General features: G+C 42.1%; 1 protein-coding gene across 6 annotated transcripts in view; it reads right to left on the minus strand.

Annotated features, from left to right (window-relative positions):
* Positions 1 to 4589: 4589 nt before the first annotated feature.
* XRCC4 (X-ray repair cross complementing 4) overlaps positions 4590 to 17740 on the minus strand; it is a 463477-nt gene continuing 450326 nt past the window's right edge. For all 6 annotated transcript variants that reach the window (XM_056538968.1, XM_056538978.1, XM_056538935.1 and 3 more), the window contains one exon: positions 4590 to 4944. In XM_056538968.1, coding sequence (XP_056394943.1) covers positions 4833 to 4944 — 112 coding nt within the window. In that variant the 3' untranslated portion in view covers positions 4590 to 4832. The remainder of the gene's footprint in view (positions 4945 to 17740) is intronic.

Genomic DNA, 17740 nt, shown 5'->3' on the forward strand with positions numbered 1-17740 from the left:
TAACAATGAGCAAAACCAGAAAAGAGAAAAGGAGGGAAAGAGGTGGAGGGCGCGAAAAAAAAGAACAAAAAATAAGAAGGGGGACATACAGAAACAAACATTACAAACACACAAAGCCAACTGGAAGATTTAGTTTTAAGAGGGAAGACTATTGGAAGTCAAAGCAGAAAGCACAAACAGAGCAATAAACAATGGAGGAGCAACAACGCATCGGGGAACAAACGAGAAACAGCAACATGACAAGATAAAGTACATTAGATGATAATGCAAGGGCTTAAACAATGAAAAACTACCGTAGTACCCCTTTAACACAATTAAGCTTTTAAATAATCATTCCATTTATTGAAGATAGATTTATTTAAAACCTATATTAACCATGTGAAAATGTTATTGCCCCCCAAATTTTATGACTGGATTTACCAGCCCTGTGGCAGTAGCCACTGCAATAAGTTTCCAATACACAAATTATATGAAAATACATAGGCCCAATAGGGCCTCTTACTGTTCCCAGTGCTGGATATGTTATGGTTGGATATGTTAGGGCTGATGGACCACAAAATATTATTCTAAATGTTTTATGGGTCATCTAGATTTTTTTTGGCAATTGTGTTCTTTATTTTTTTAGTCAGAAATAATTTGAGCCTTGCAACTTTCCCATGAATTCTCTATTTTGCCTAAAGTCTTTCTTACTGTGCATCCATGTACACTGACCTTAACTGAGGTAAGTGAGGCCCGCAGTTCTTTAGATATTATTTTGTGATCTTCTGGATGAGTTGTCGATGCACCCTTTGTGACATTTTGGTAGGCCAGCCAGTCCTGGGAAGGTTCACCACAAAATCTCCTCCATTAGAGGACTGAGCATTTCTTGCCGTGGCTCACTGCAGTCAGATGGGAAGAGATGTGCTCACTTCTCCTAGCTCATTCTAATGTAGTAGTGTAAAAAATTAGAAAAAATAAAACAAATTGGGAAGTAGGCTCATACTTTCTTACAGAAGCGTACCTGCTGTTTTGTGGATCAGAATTTACAAGTTAGCCAATACACTATGTGGAGTTTATTTATTATTGTATCTTTTGAAAGTGTGTTGTAAAGCTTTTTTTTTTCACTTGGGTTATGCTTTGCTGGGACCTATTTATCATAGTGGCGCACAGAGGTTGATAAATTTGGCAAAAAATTTGGTAAAAGTTCAGAAATCACTTCTCTGCAACTTTTTACCCCATTCCGCAAAAAAATTGAAAACTTTTCAAAAATGCTTTACAAAGGCAGTTTTGTAAGTCAGCTCTGGGCTGGTGTAGATTTGCAATGTTTTTGAGGGGTGTGCGACTTTTTATGCGAAAGTTGCATTTGATAAATTTGTTACCACTGCAAAGTGAAATTCCTAAATCACTCCACATATAAAATTTACACAAGATTGCTATACCCAGGGACCACATGAAATGTCGCAGAAATCTAAGTTTAGGCGCACCTGTAACACACAAATGTGTGGACATCTTGTTAGATTACAGTCAGCCTTATCCAATTGTCACATTCACACAATCTTCCCAAAAACAAATAGCAATAAAATGGGTCTTACCATAGGGATTACTGGCGGACAATGTTAGAGTTGTACAGGTCTATTGTAATTGCTGTTACCGTTGTGTATAAGACTCTGATCAACAAGTCAAAATTGTCTTGACAAAGCACCAATTATTTATATGAGAAAACCTAGATGATTAATTCCATGATCACAGTAATACCCCTATGAATAATTTCTGACAAGCATACCTTCAATTTACAGTGAATCTCAACATTTTACCTTCATGTTGTTTTAACCCCTTGGGGACAGAGCCCATTATAACCCTAAGTACGGGAGAATTTTTTGCAAATCTGACCACTATCACTTTCTGTATTAATAATCTGGGATGCTTTTACTTATAGATTTGATTTTTTCGTGACATATTCTACTTTATGTTAGCGGTAAATTAATTAATACTTGCATCATTTCTTGGTGAAAAATTCCAAAATTTCAGGAAAAATTTGACAATTTTGAATTTTTCTAACTTTGAAGAACTCTGCTTGTAAGGAAAAGGGAGATGTCAAATACATTACATATTGATTCACATGTACAATATGTTACCTTTATGTTGGCATCATAAAGTTGACATGTTTTATCTTTTTAAAGATACTAGAGGGCTTCAAAGTATAGCAGCAATTTTCCAATTTTCCCCGAAAATTTCAAAATCTGAATTTTTTAGGAACCAGTTAAGTTTCGAAGTGAATTTGAGGGTCTTTATGTTGGAAATCCCCTATGATGGACCCCGTTATGAAAACTGCACCACTCAAAGTATTCAAAATGACATTCAAAAAGTTTGCTAACCCTTTAGGTGTTTCACAGGAATAGCAGCAAAATGGAGGAGAAAAATAAATATCTCCATTTTTTACACTAAAATGTTATCGTAGCCCCATTTTCTTCACAAGGGGTAAAAGGTCACTTACCGGCGATCTTCACTGCAGCCTCCTGCTCCGTCGCACTTTCGGTGCGCACTCCTCCTGTTGCCGCCGATGCCGCTGCTGCTCTAGGATTCCGCCCCCACAGGTCCAATTAAGCCGGCCATGCTCCCCCCCCCCTCGGCGCTTGCGTTCCCCCCCCCCCCCCCCGCTCTGTCCGGACTTCGAACTCTAACCCCCCACTCCCAACTGCCATTGGTGGTCGTACTGACCATTAGGATGGTCGGAGCTGTCTCTGACAGGTCTGATCATTCTTATTTTCCGGGCGATCGGGTCACCAGTGACCAGATTGGTCCGGATCTCCGCAAAACGCTGGTCTGAATAGACCGGCGATTTGCGGCAATTGCAGACATAGATATCAGCAGTCATCCCGGTCCGATCACCGCCCGGCGAGCGGTGGTGATTGGAAAAGCGGAGGGCGTACAGGTACCCCCTCCGTCCTTAAGTACCGGTACATGAGGGTGTATCCATACGCCCTCCGTCCCCAACAGGTTAAAGGGGGTTATTCAACATAAGATGACTTTACTACTTACCTGCTAGACAGTAATGGACATACTTAGGAAGGATCTGTGCTTGTCTTGGGGCTAAATGGCTATGCTGTGAGTCCACAATAAAGCTGCTGCTTTCTTTTTGTGAAATGGCTTTTTATTGTTGGAGTTCCCTCCCTCCAACTACAAGTCCCAGGATTGCTTGTTTGTAAGTGTCAGGTCACTTTTCCACCTCCCACACATCAGCACCCTTCCATACTGTGCTGTGCTTAAAACTACAATTCCCTGCAGCCCTGTGAAGAATGATTTCCCTACCACCCTTTGGTTGCTCCACCCATTGAAGCTATGACAGGCTTCCTTTTAATACCTGACTAGTGACGTAATGACTCGGGCTGCACAGCAACCAGGGAAAAGCTCATTTTGCATGCTGATAAAAATTAACATTGGGGCAAAGATCACATAAGAATTGAGAGGCCAGCCATCAAACACAGGTACAGACACTATCATGAAGTACACTAACTTTACATCCCCTGTCACACAGTTAAAGAAAAAAAAATCCCTGAATACCCATTATGGTTTATAAGGTTTGCCACTGGGTAGAGCTTGTCGCATACTGCTTTAATATTGGATTTAATGTATTAATAGTATGCGGTAAGCTCCCTCTAGTATTGGCTGCAGCAGACAAATTTGATGTCTGTACATGAGATTTAGAGATCAGAAAAAGTAGCACCACAAAAAAATTAGCATATCTTGGCATAGTTTAAAACTTTTGAGATTTTACTTTTCTGCAGACATAGTAAAAGATTCTATGTTTTTACTCAGAGATTACCCTATCTAGGGTGGGATTTACATTTTTAACAATAGGTTCCCTATTTTGCTAGCAGAACCAGGTGACACTATGTCACACTCTGCCACCTACATCCCAGTAGAGCCGAATGGCCGGATGAGGATCCAAGTGCTCCCTTTCAACCTTCCTTGCTCCAGATAGGTACCCTTAGAAAAAAAATTTAAAATAAGCATACACAACTCAAAGCTATACAAGAACAATATGTTCTATGTACAACCAGCAAATCTGTATTCACTGGTAGAACCCTCTGCCAAGTGAAGCTTACAATTTATTCTCTTGACCACCAGCACATAAGTGCTCATGAACACTAATCTGAGGCCAAGTCAGTAGGGAGTATTTACCCAGCCATGACCATGCCATACATTTTGTAATGGTATAACATTTGAGGCAGCAGTTTCATGGCACATTTTTCTCGGGCAATAGAACATTGCATAACATCAAAGACATGAATAGGAATTGTAACATACTGTATATAATATATTATCCCTGTTGCTCACTACAGCTTCTTGGAATGCTACCAAAATTTTCAAATCCTATCTAATAAACCTGAAAACTATAGTATACTAAATATATGTCAATACAATCCCATGAATATGGACCGTCTCAGTTATATCACCAAACCACAATCATTTAAGGAACAATCCAGTTCAGTGTCTCCAAAGCCAAAAAAAAGACCATTTACATAGGAGCCACCAAAATCTTGTGGATGATGTTACTATGAAATCATATACTTTTGAGGAGCTAAGAAAAAAACAACAATTTATATACTTATTTATTGAATTTTATTTTTGTAAATAAAAGTCAAATTCCAGATTGTAAGAAAATAATTCATTAAAATGGAAGTTAGAAAAATCTGTCAGATAGCTGTAAAATACACTGAGGATAGTTGTACTTCTACATACACTCAGTCGCTCAGCGGGACAAGTGCTCCATTTGTAGGAACAATATACATTTATCACACAATAATTGCTCCGGGTCTGTTTGTTTAAGCAGAAGTGGATTAGAGTTTTAGCTAAATGTCACTGAAAAGGTCATCGGGATCTGGAGAGTTTTTTGATGTTGGTAAAGGAGGATTTACTGATGAAGGATTCTTGCCAGTTGTCTTTGAAGAGGCTGGCTTACTTCTGCAACAATAAAAAAGAACTGTTAGTCTTTATTCTTCATTTATCTTCTGTCATCAAATAATGAGGTATTTATTTTGTAATGTGTATATGATATTATATATATATATATGTAACTATATAAAATTATACAAACAAGTAGAACAGTTTATTCACTCACACTTATAGGATAAACATTATCTTTTCTGGTGATATATAATGTATTATATGAGAATATATAAACGTACAAATACATACTTGAATATGTAAAGATGCATAAAGACAATATTTTTAGGTTCTATACACACATACTCCTGCGCATATTTAAAGCTGCAGGTTTTATGCAGCAGATCTTAATGTAAAGTAAATGACTAAACACAGCTGTCACGATGCCGGCTGGCAGGAGGTGGATCCTCTGTGCCAGAGAGGGATTGGCGTGGACCGTGCTAGTGGACCGGTTTTAAGTCACTACTGGTATTCACCAGAGCCCGCCGCAAAGCGGGATGGTCTTGCTGCGGCGGTAGTGACCAGGTCGTATCCACTAGCAACGGCTCAACCTCTCTGACTGCTGAAGATAGGCGCGGTACAAGGGAGTAGACAGAAGCAAGGTCGGACGTAGCAGAAGGTCGGGGCAGGCAGCAAGGATCGTAATCAGGGGCAACGGCAGGAGGTCTGGAACACAGGCTAGGAACACACAAGGGAACGCTTTCACTGGCACAATGGCCAAAAGATCCGGCGAGGGAGTGCAGGGGAAGTGAGGTATACATAGGGAGTGCACAGGTGAACACACTGATTAGAACCACTGCGCCAATCAGCGGCGCAGTGGCCCTTTAAATCGCAGAGACCCGGCGCGCGCGCGCCCTAGGGAGCGGGGCCGCGCGCGCCGGGACAGGACCGACGGAGAGCGAGTCAGGTACGGGAGCCGGGGTGCGCATCGCGAGCGGGCGCCACCCGCATCGCGAATCGCATCCCGGCTGGAGGCGGTATCGCAGCGCACCCGGTCAGTGGATCTGACCGGGGCGCTGCGGGAGCGAGAGTGTAGCGAGCGCTCCGGGGAGGAGCGGGAACCCGGAGCGCTCGGCGTAACAACAGCTTCAGAACTGCAACTTCAAATCGAATATGTGCAGGATACAGTATGTGTGAACAGACCCTAAAGGGGTATTCCGAGTTAAAACACTTACCATAGCCACAGAATAAGGGATACATGTGGGATAAAGAGGGGTCAGGCTGCTGGGACCCCACATGTTCTTGAGAATGGGGACCACAGTCACGCTTTGGTATAAAGCAGCAAGTCACATCACCATTCAATAGTTCTTATCTGCAGATAAATTCTATGTTTCTATGTTGATGGCTACAGAGCTAACAGCTAATAGCTGATATTTGTACTCTGTAATCCCTGGGTCTATGAGTACCATAGAAAATGGAACAGTGTGTAACTCACCATTCCATTCTACAGCAAAACTTGGGTCCCTTGCATCATTTCTTGGTAAAAAATTCCAAAATTTGATGAAAAATTTGAAAATTATACATTTTTTTTTGTACTTTGAAACTCTCTGCTTATAAGGAAAATGGACAACCCAAATAAATTATATATTGATTTACATATACAATATGTCTACTTTATGATTGCATCATAAAGTTGACATGTTTTTACTTTTGGAAGACATCAGAGGGCTTCAAAGTCCAGCAGCAATTTTCCAAATTTTCAAAACATTTTCAAAATCTGAATTTTTCAGGGACCAGTTCAGTTTTGAAGTGGATTTGAGGGGGCCTTCATATTTGAAATACTTCATAAATGACCCCATTATAAAAACTGCACCCCTCGAACTATTCAAAATGACATTCAGAAAGTGTATTAACCCTTTAGGAGTTTCACAGGAATAGCAGCAAAGTGAAGGAGAAATTCAAAATCTTGATTTTTTGTTACATTCGCATGTTTTTGTAGACCCAGTTTTTGAATCTTTACAAGGGGTAAAAGGAGAGAAATCACCCTACAATTTGTAACCCAATTTCTCTTGAGTAAGGAAATACCTCATATGTTTATGTGAAGTGCTCTGTGGGTGCACTAGAGGGCTCAGAAGGGAAGGAGCGACAATGGGATTTTGGAGAGTATTTCTGAAATGGTTTTTGGTGGGCATGTCACATTTAGGAAGCCCCTTTGGTTCCAGAACAGCAAACAAAATCCACATGGCATACTATTTCGGAAACTACCCCCCTCAGGGAACATAATAAGGGGTCCAGTGAGCCTAAACACCCCACAGGTGTTTGACGACTTTTCGTTAAAGTTGGATGTGTAAATTATTATTTTTTTTCACTAAAATGCTGATTTCCCCCCAAATGTTACATTTTTTACAAGGGGTAATAGGAGAAGAGCCCCCTTGGTGCTAGAACAGTGGACCCCCCACATGTGACTCCATTTTGGAAACTACACCCCACACAGAATTTAATAAGGAGTGCAGTTAGCATTTATACCCCACTGGCATTTGACAGATCTTCGGAACAGTAGGCTGAGCAAATGAAAAATAATTTTTTTTATTTTCACAGACCATTGTTCCAAAAATTTCTCTGTACCTCTTATTACATTCGGTGAGGGGTGTAGTTTCCAAAATGGGGTCCCATGTGGAGGTTCCATTGTTCTGGCACTATAGGGGCTTTGTAAACACACATTGCCTTCAATTCCAGACATATTTTGTCTCCAAAAGCCCAATGGCGCTCCCTCTCTTCTGAGCATTGTAGTTCGCCCGCAGAGCACTTTACATCCACATATGGGGTATGTTCTTACTCAGAAGAAATGGGGTTACAAATTTTGTGAGGCTTTTTTCTCTATTTTCCTTTGTGAAAATGAAAAATTTAGGGTAACACCAGCATTTTAGTAAAACATTTTTTTTTTCATTTTCCCATCCAACTTTAACGAATAAGTAGCCAAACACCTGTGGGGTGTTAAGGCTCACTATACCCCTTGTTACTTTCTGTGAGGGGTGTAGTTTCCAAAATGGGGTCACATGTGGGTATTTATTTTTTTGCGTTTATGTCAGAACAGCTGTAAAATCAGCCACCCCTGTGCAAATCACCAATTTAGGCTTCAAATGTACATAGTGCGCTCTCACTCCTGAGCCTTGTGCGTCCGCAGAGCATTTTACACCCACATATGGAGTATTTCCGTACTCAGGAGAAATTGTGGGGTCTTTTTTAGTTTTACCTCTTGTGAAAATAAAAAGTATGGGGCAACACCAGCACGTTAGTGTAAAACTTAAATTTTTTTTTACACTAACAGGCTGGTGTCGACCCCAACTTTTCCTTTTCATAAGGGGTAAAAGGAGAAAAACCCCCCAAAAATGTGTAACGCAATTGATCCTGACTATGGAAATACCCCATATGTGGCCCTAAACTGTTTCCTTGAATTACGACAGGGCTCCGAGAAGAGAGAGCGCCATGCGCATTTGAGGACTAGATTAGGGATTGCATAGGGGCGGACATAGTGGTATTCTATGCCAGTGATTCCTAAACAGGGTGCCTCCAGCTGTTGGTAAACTCCCAGCATGCCTGGACAGTCAATGGCTGTCCGGAAATGCTGGGAGTTGTTATTTTGCAACAACTGGAGGCTCCGTTTTGGAAACACTGCCATACAATACATTTTTCATTTTAATTGGGGGGGGGGGGGGCAGCGTAAGGGGGTGTATATGTAGTGTTTTACCCTTTATTATGTGGTAGTGTAGTGTTTTTAGGGTACATTCACAAAGGCGGGGGTTTACGGTGAGTTTCCAGCTAGGAGTTTGAGCTGCGGCAGAAAACCTCCAGCCGTTGCAAAACTACAACTCCCAACATCCACTGACAGACCGTGCATGCTGGGAGCTGTACTTTTGAAACAGCTGGAGGCACACTGGTAGGAAAACCTTCAGTTAAGTTTTGTTATCTAACCAACCAGTGTGCCTCCAGCTGTTCAAAGCTACAACTCCCAGCATGTACTGATCGCCGAAGGGCATGCTGGGAGATGTAGTTATACAACAGTTGGAGGTACGCAACTACAACTCCCAGCATGGTGAGACAGCCGTTTGCGGTTCGTGCATGCTGGGAGTTGTAATTTTGCAAGATTTAGAGGGCCACGGTTTAGAAACCACCGCACAGTGATCTCCAAACTGTGGCCCTCCATATGTTGCAAAACTACAAATCCCAGCATGCCCAGACATCACACTGCTGTGTGGGCATGCTGGGAGTTGTATTTTTGCAAGATCTAGAGGGACACAGTTTAGAGACCACTGAACCGCACAGTGATCTCCAAACTGTAGCCCTCCAAATATTGCAAAACTACAAATCCCAGCATGCCCAAACAGCTGTCTGGGAGTTGTAGTTTTGCAACACCTGGAGGGCAACAGTTTAGAGACCACTGTATAGTGGTCTCCAAACTGTAGCCCTCCAGATGTTGCTAGGCAACTCACCGGATTCCGTAGTCTGCACCAGGGAGCCAGCCGCACGTCATCGCCGTCCCCCGGATGCCGCCGATTGTAAGTGACCTCCGGTGCCGGTCGCAGGACAGTTACCCCATTCTGCCCGGACTTCTGTGGGTGGGCAGAACGGGGAAACCAAACTTTAACCCCTGGCGCACGGTGGGTACAGGTACAGGTACGCCCTGGGTCCTTAAGTACCAGGGAGCGAGGGCATACCTATATGCTCTGGGTCCCTAAGTGGTTAAACAAAAATCCAGACCCTTGCCAAAGAGGGTTGGTAAGGGTTAATTAACCATTCCTATATTTTTAGTTGACATATTGGTAACATATGTACCAATTTTCATTGAAATATCTATTGCCGTTTGGAAGTGAAGCTGTAACAAACACACATAAACACATACATATACACACACATTGGGGGATATTTATCATTGCTTTTAAAGCATTTTTTTTGTCTATGTTTTGGCGCAGTTCAGGCGCAAGCAGCATATTTAGCGCCTTTAATGTGTCTTTTGATATAGACAGTTTCACTCTTTTTGCCTACCCGTAGAACTTTTTCTTTTTTGACCATGGTCACGTATTTATCATTTGCGACTTCTGTCAAAAGTCGTTATTTTGTGCGCAAAGGTACTTTTTTAGGCGCAAAGCTACACCACATACCAGTAGGCGTGAAAATCACTTCTACCTTCCGCGATTCAATCTTTAACCACTTGTGGATGACAGCATCCCAACTCCCCTTCTATGACACATAGGAGCTGAGCGCGGGTCATAGTCAGGTGGTCCTGGCGTCTATCTGCCACCAGGACCCATCTCTAATGCCAGATATCCCTGATCACGGTGATGCACAGCTTTAACCCCTTAGACACCACAATCAAATTTGATTGTAGCGTCTAAATGTAAGTAAAAATGTCCAGGCAGCTCTGTGAAATTAAGTAAAAACACCTAACCTGCCAAATTCAGGACCCGGGAAAGTGTCTATTTCCCTCCCTCACAAGTGTCTAGAAAAAGTGTATGTGGTAGAGCTTTTCCCATCCACAGCAGAGCTGCGCAAAATTCATCATCCTGCTGCACCTTCTTGATAAATAAGATGCACCATAGTCAAACCAACCACCCAAATAAACATGGGAAAACAGCTCTACCGTAGACATTCTTTGATAAATCTGGGCCATTAAGTATTTATGAATTTCTAGATTATCAGATTATTGTACAGGTTTGTGATAGAAGGAGGTGCTGGACTATGAGAATCTCTGGATGATCAGATGCTAGATAAAATATATCTATAAAAATTATACTGCATGTCATGAACTACTATGTTTCTAGGTTGGTGTATTACGATTGATGCTGTTCACTTTTTATTGCTTGCATAGGTAACTTTTGGGAGATCGTGTTTATGCTACATACAGTACTAAGAAGAGAAGTTATTCCTTACACATAGAAATAAAATAGGAATACTCCTGGGTACATGACCTGCAATATAATAGTTATTATTTCTTTTTAGTAAGCCATTATTATAATCACCATAAAAACAATAGTAATAGTAACAGAAATGTAAAAAAATTATAAACAACATAAAACAATAGAAAGTGCATAAAAAATGGACCTCTACAAAGACATTGCGGTGGAAATTGAATTGCAAAGCCATATAAGGCTATGTGGATTGTACAATACATAGAAAAAATATCTAATATACTGAAAAAATATTTTTACAAACCAACATGACATAGCACGAAGAAGGAGAGAATAACTGGAGGGAAATACATTCTCTAGATAATTGAGGAATGAAATTGCATATAAAATATACAGTAATATAAATGCTAACAAGTCAGTCCTGGAGGAAGGAGACGGAGTTAGCTAGCAGCACTATATACTGATACTAGAAGATAAAATGAAAATGATAAATCACAGAGCACTTAAAAGCTCAAATAGGTCTTGGCACATGTATAGTTCTAATCTGTTTTTAATCTTCTCCTTGGCCAATTTGGAACTTGTTTCTGGAAGCGGACTGAAATCTCTTTGAGACAAGCGGCTTACCAAAACAAGCAGAAAATCTGGCTGCTGTAAGTATATGTTTAGACATATCTCCTGAAATACAAATACAGACCGTTCCTTCCAGCTGAGCCTACTAATGGCGTACAACAATTAGGCCCAATAAAACGGAAAATTACGTCAAGGCTTAGAGTATTATAACACAGGTATTAGACCAGAATTACTATTATTTCATGGGGGGCCAGGGCATTTCCCCTTAGGCTACTTGGCTGCTTATGATGAAAGCTAGTGTCACACGACAATCTCAAATGCATTGTTAAAGGGCTACTCTGATGGAAAAAAAATATTTTCAAATCAACTGGTGCCAAAAAGTTAAACAGATTTTTAAATTACTATTAAAAATCTTATTCCTTCTAGTACTTATCAGCTGCTGTATGCTCCAGAGGAAGTTGAGTAGCTCTTTTCAGTCTGACCTCAGTGCTCTCTGCTGACACCTCTGTCCGTGTCAGGAACTGTCCAGAGCAGAATAGGTTTGCTATGGGGATTTGCTCCTACTCTGGACAGTTCCTGACATGGACAGAGGTGTCAGGAGAGAGCAATGTGGTCAGGAAGAAAAGAACTCAACTTCCTCTGTAGCATATGCAACTGATAAGTACTGGATGGATTAAGCTTATTTTTTATAGAAGTAATTTACAAATCTGTTTAACTTTCTGGAGCCAGCTGGAAAAAAAATGTTTTTCACCAGAGTACCCCTTTAAAGGATAGCCTTTTTATTGTGTATGTGGCCCAATGTCTTCTCTGTCCCAGTATCCCTATAATAATTTCTGCATCCTGGCCTCATAATTTGTCTGATAACCTGTATTCTTTTATTATGTTTAGACCAAAATCACCATCCACAACAGTGTGTACATCCTGACTTTCTTGAACAGTGGTAGTCTGGATGTGAACAATGATGTGGATGGTAAACTGGATTCCCTATTACAGAGCTGGGCAGTCATATTAATCTGTTTATTAGGTATAACCTATCCCTGCACAACATGGAAGATTTGTCTGGATTCACCGTTTTATGTTTGATTTTCCATAGGACTGTACCTTACGGTAACCTTACCAATTCTCTGTAAGCAGTTTGTTATTCCAATGTACAAAATGAATGCTTAAATGACCAATCTAGCATGGTTCTATGAGTATCTGTTCTTAGGTAATGGCAGTCACTACTGCTCCTAGCAGTCTTTAATAAGCTTTCCTCAATAGTAAATGTGCATAACTACGGGCCCATTCACATCACATTTCTATCTCACATTGGAGGAAAACGTGGAAATATGTTTAAAAATGTTGGAATATATTTTAATTGTCTTCCCTTAATGCATATTTAAGACAAAGCAGAGTGACATCCAACATCGATGATGCTGCAGCTGGATGAGTCAGATTGTAGGGGAAATCGGCCACTATGACTCCCAGTGATCTTCAGAACATGCCCCCGGATCCTTGCTTCATTCATTGTCTAAGGGGCTGCAGAAAAGAGCCAAGTAGAATGCTCAATTCTCTTCGACAACTTCCATAGAGAATGGATGGAGTGGTAGTGTACATGCATGACTTGCTGTTTCACTCCTAACAAAGACCTGAAGCCCAGTTCTAGAGATTGAAGGGGGTTGAAGGGGCGAAATCCTATGGATAGGGTATAAGTATTGTTTACTCGAAATACCTCTTTAAGAAATATCACCATGCTTATCAACGGACTGTGTCTAGTATTGCAGCTAAGCCACACACATGTGAATAAAACTGAGCAGCAACAACAGCTACTACCCATGGAGAATCACGGTAATATTTCTAAAGAACGCATACAGTGGTCCCTCAACATAAGATGGTAATCCGTTCCAAACGGACCATTGCTTGTTGAAACCATCGTATGTTGAGGGATCCGTGCAATGTAAAGTATAGGACAGTGGTCTACAACCTGCGAACCTCCAGATGTCGAAAAACTACAACACCCAGCATGCTGGGAGTTGTAGTTTTGGAACATCTGGAGGTCCGCAGGTTGAAGACCACTGGTAGAGGAAGTTGTACTCACGTGTCCCCGCCACTCCGGACCGTTACCGCTCGTCACCGCTGCCCGGGATGTCGCCTTCCATCTCTGTCGCCATGTCCCCGTGGTGTCCGCGATGCTCCGGCAAGGCCTCTGCTTCCCCGGCATCCTCGCTCTCCGTCGCCGTCATCACGTCGCTACGCACGCCGCTCCTATTGGCTGACGGGACGGCGTGCGCAGCGACGTGATGACGACGTTGGAGAGCGCCGACGATGCAGGGGATCCTGAAGAGGATGCGCCGGTCAGCGAAGCACACGAGGCACCGTAAACGGCTATCCGGTGGCAGCTGAAGCAGTCTGCGCTGCCGGATAGCCGTTTATGCGATGGCCCCGACATACAAAAGCATCGTATGTTGATGCTGCCTTCAACATGCGATGGCCTCTGTGAGGCCATCGTATGTTGAAATGATCGTATGTCGGGGCCATCGTAGGTCGAGGGGTCACTGTATTTATGTAATGCCATACAACCTCTTTAAAGGTTCCCCCATCATTGTATGAAGCATGTGTGTCTCTGCACGTCACACAATAACAGCTTGTTTGCTGCTCTTCTATGTAGCATTGAGAATTATTTTAAATGTTCACGCATTTTGTATAAATAAGCAGATATACTCCCTGTTCACTTTAGTGAAATGAGTTTGCCAGTATGCTGTTATATGCTAACAGTACATCAAGGCTGAATTGGAGAGTAAATTACAGCCCTTAAATAAGTGTTATCTTTAATTACAGGCCTCACCTGAAAACACATAAGCGCTCACAATATTGATGTAGGGACAATTATTATTTAAAAAAGTGGACTCTAAATACAGGTGCAGAGACAGAAGCCAACATATGGAGGCACAGTATACCTCCAGGGAAGAAAAAGGAATGTATGTTCCTGTAATTAACCACTTAAATTGCTGTAAATGTCCTAATATATTCATTAATGCTTCTCTAAGGCCCTATTCACAGTCTAAATCTGCAGAACCAAATCTGACACAAATTGTCAGTGGAATCAAAGGCAGAAAGTGAGGATTTCTGCTGCTGATTCTCACAAATTCAGATAAGAATTTGATCCATTGAAGAACATAATAAAATACACATAAACACCCTTCTGCAAGGTTTTTTTTTCCAGTGTAAAAAAAAAAACCTCATTCACATGCATAGCAGGCAAAATCGGAGTAAATTCTCAAAGTATATTATTGTGGAACTGAAAAACTGTCCAAGAAATCTGTCATGGAAAATGAGGTGGTCTTCTCAAAGAGGTACTGTATTTTTCCGCCGTATAAGACGCACTTTTTCTTCCCCAGTTGGGGAAAGTTGGTGCGTCTTATACGGCGAATACACACCTATCGGGGATCCCGGGGAAGAAGACATCCGGAGCGTCGGGGACACCCCGGGGACGCAGCGACAGCGATATATCGACATCCAGGGCAACGGTGACGGGTCCGGAGCGGCAGGGACACTTGAGTACTACCTCCTATCCAGTGGTCTTCAACCTGCGGACCTCCAGATGTTGCAAAACTACAACTCCCAGCATGCTGGGAGTTGTAGTTTTGAAACATCTGGAGGTCCGCAGGTTGAAGATCACTGTTGGGTGCAGAATCTTTTTTTTCTAGATTTTGCACCTTTAACCCCTTAAGGACTCAGCCCATTTTGGCCTTAAGGACTCAGACAATTTAATTTTTACGTTTTCATTTTTTCCTCCTCGCCTTCTAAAAATCATAACTCTTTTATATTTTCATCCACAGACTAGTATGAGGGCTTGTTTTTTGCGCGACCAGTTGTCCTTTGTAATGACATAACTCATTATATCATAAAATGTATGGCGCAACCAAAAAACACTATTTTTGTGGGGAAATTAAAACGAAAAACGCAATTTTGCTAATTTTGGAAGGTTTCGTTTTCACGCTGTACAATTTATGGTAAAAATGACGTGTGTTCTTTATTCTGAGGGTCAATACGATTAAAATGATACCCATTATTACATACTTTTATATTATTGTTGCGCTTAAAAAAAATCACAAACTTTTTAACCAAATTAGTACGTTTATAATCCTTTTATTTTGATGACCTCTAACTTTTTTATTTTTCCATATAAGCGGCGGTATGGGGGCTCATTTTTTGCGCCATGATCTGTACTTTTTTTTGATACCACATTTGCATATTAAAAAACTTTTAATTTTTTATAATTTTTTTTAAATAAAATGTATAAAAAAAGTAGGAATTTTGGACTTTTTTTTTTTTTTCGTTCGCGCCGTTCACCGTACGGGATCATTAACATTTTATTTTAATAGTTCGGACATTTACGCACGCGGCGATACCAAATATGTCTATAAAAAAAAATTTTACGCTTTTTGGGGGTAAAATAGGAAAAAACGGACGTTTTACTTTTTTATTGGGGGAGGAGATTTTTCACTTTTTTTTTACTTTTACATTTTTTTATACACTTGAATAGTCCCCATAGGGGACTATTCATAGCAATACCATGATTGCTAATACTGATCTGTTCTATGTATAGGACATAGAACAGATCAGTGTTTTTGGTGATCTTCTGCTCTGGTCTGCTCAATCACAGACCAGAGCAGGAGACGCCGGGAGCCGGACGGAGGAAGGAGAGGGGACCTCCGTGCGGCGTTCTGAATGATCGGATCCCCGCAGCAGCGCTGCAGGCGATCCGATCATTCATTCAAATCGCGCACTGCCGCAGATGCCGGGATCTGTATTGATCCCGGCACCTGAGGGGTTAATGGCGGACGCCCGCGAGATCGCGGGCGTCGGCCATTGCCGGCGGGTCCCTGGCTGCGATCAGCAGCCGGGATCAGCCGCGCATGACACGGGCATCGCTCCGATGCCCGCGGTTATGCACAGGACGTAAATGTACGTCCTGGTGCGTAAAGTACCACCTCACCAGGACGTACATGTACGTCCTGCGTCCTTAAGGGGTTAAAATTGGGTGCGTCTTATATGCCGGTGCGTCCTATAGGGCGAAAAATAAGGTAATACTTTATTGAAGTTTCACTGTTTTTATATTAGACCAAATTAGTAATTTGTACAGTATTTAATGTCATTCACATAAAATATAATAGCCTAATAATATAAAAATATATAGTTAGCGTAAATGTCTTCATTAGAAGAAGATTCATTTTGTAACTGGACAATCTGCCATGTAGACTTTGTTGATTGACAGAACATAGACGAGGGGTAGCAACAAAAAACACAGAAGGCTAGCAAAAAGGAAAGGTAAGGTGCTATTGCAAAAATTAATGGAGAGGACCTAGAATATACGAAGCAGGAGTAAGGTGTATATACAGCTTTAGACCAGATACAGCAAGTTAAAGGAGTAGTCCAGTGGTGATTCAGTGGTGAGCAGCTTATCCCCTATCCTAAGGATAGGGGATAAGCTGCAGATCGCGGGGGGTCCGACCGCTGGGGCCCCCTGCGATCTCCTGTACGGAGCCCCGACAGCCGGCGGGAAGGGGGCGTGTCGACCTCCGCACGAGGCGGCGGCCGACACGCCCCCTCAATACAACTCTATGGCAGAGCCGAAGCGCTGCCTTCGGCAATCTCCGGCTCTGCCATAGAGATGTATTGAGGGGGCGTGTCGGCTGCCGCTTCGTGCGGGGGTCGACACCCGCTATCTCGGCAGAGACCCGGGGCCCCGTACAGAGAGATCGCAGGGGGCCCCAGCGGTCGGACCCCCCGCGATCTCAAACTTATCCCCTATCCTTAGGATAGGGGATAAGTTTTTCACCACTGGACTACCCCTTTAAGCAATTCAATGGTAGAGATATGAAAATTACCTGCACTCACCCAGTTATTGGAAATTAAAACGACCAAACTTTAATGATTAAAATTTGAAATGTGGTAACGTGCAGTGTGTGTGTGTGTGTGTGTGTGGGGGGGGGGGGGGTTGGGGGTAGTCGTTGGTCAGCCCGGGGTTGACTACTAACTCGACAATGTCCGTTTTGCAGTTCAGGCACTTTCACTGAGCCTCAGAAGAAATGAAATGCTCAGAGAAAGAGGGTGAACCATGAAACGAATGTTGCCTCTCTGCCAGTTAGTAAACCCTGTTAGTCAGAGGTTGTAAAGATGTAAGATTTCTGTCCAAGCAGCAGAAAAAAAAAACTCTTTATCTTCATATGGATTAAGTGATATAGAACCTCTTTATTCTTTATGACCGAACCTCCACTGGACATCTGATTGTTAAAGGGGTACTCCGCTGCTCAGCATTTGGAACAAACTGTTCCGAACGCTGGAGCCGTGAGCTCCTGACGTCATAGCCCTCACACCCCACTCCTCAATGCAAGTCTATGGGAGTATGAGCAGCG

Source organism: Hyla sarda, chromosome 1, assembly GCF_029499605.1.
Source record: "Hyla sarda isolate aHylSar1 chromosome 1, aHylSar1.hap1, whole genome shotgun sequence".
NCBI lineage: Eukaryota > Metazoa > Chordata > Amphibia > Anura > Hylidae > Hyla > Hyla sarda.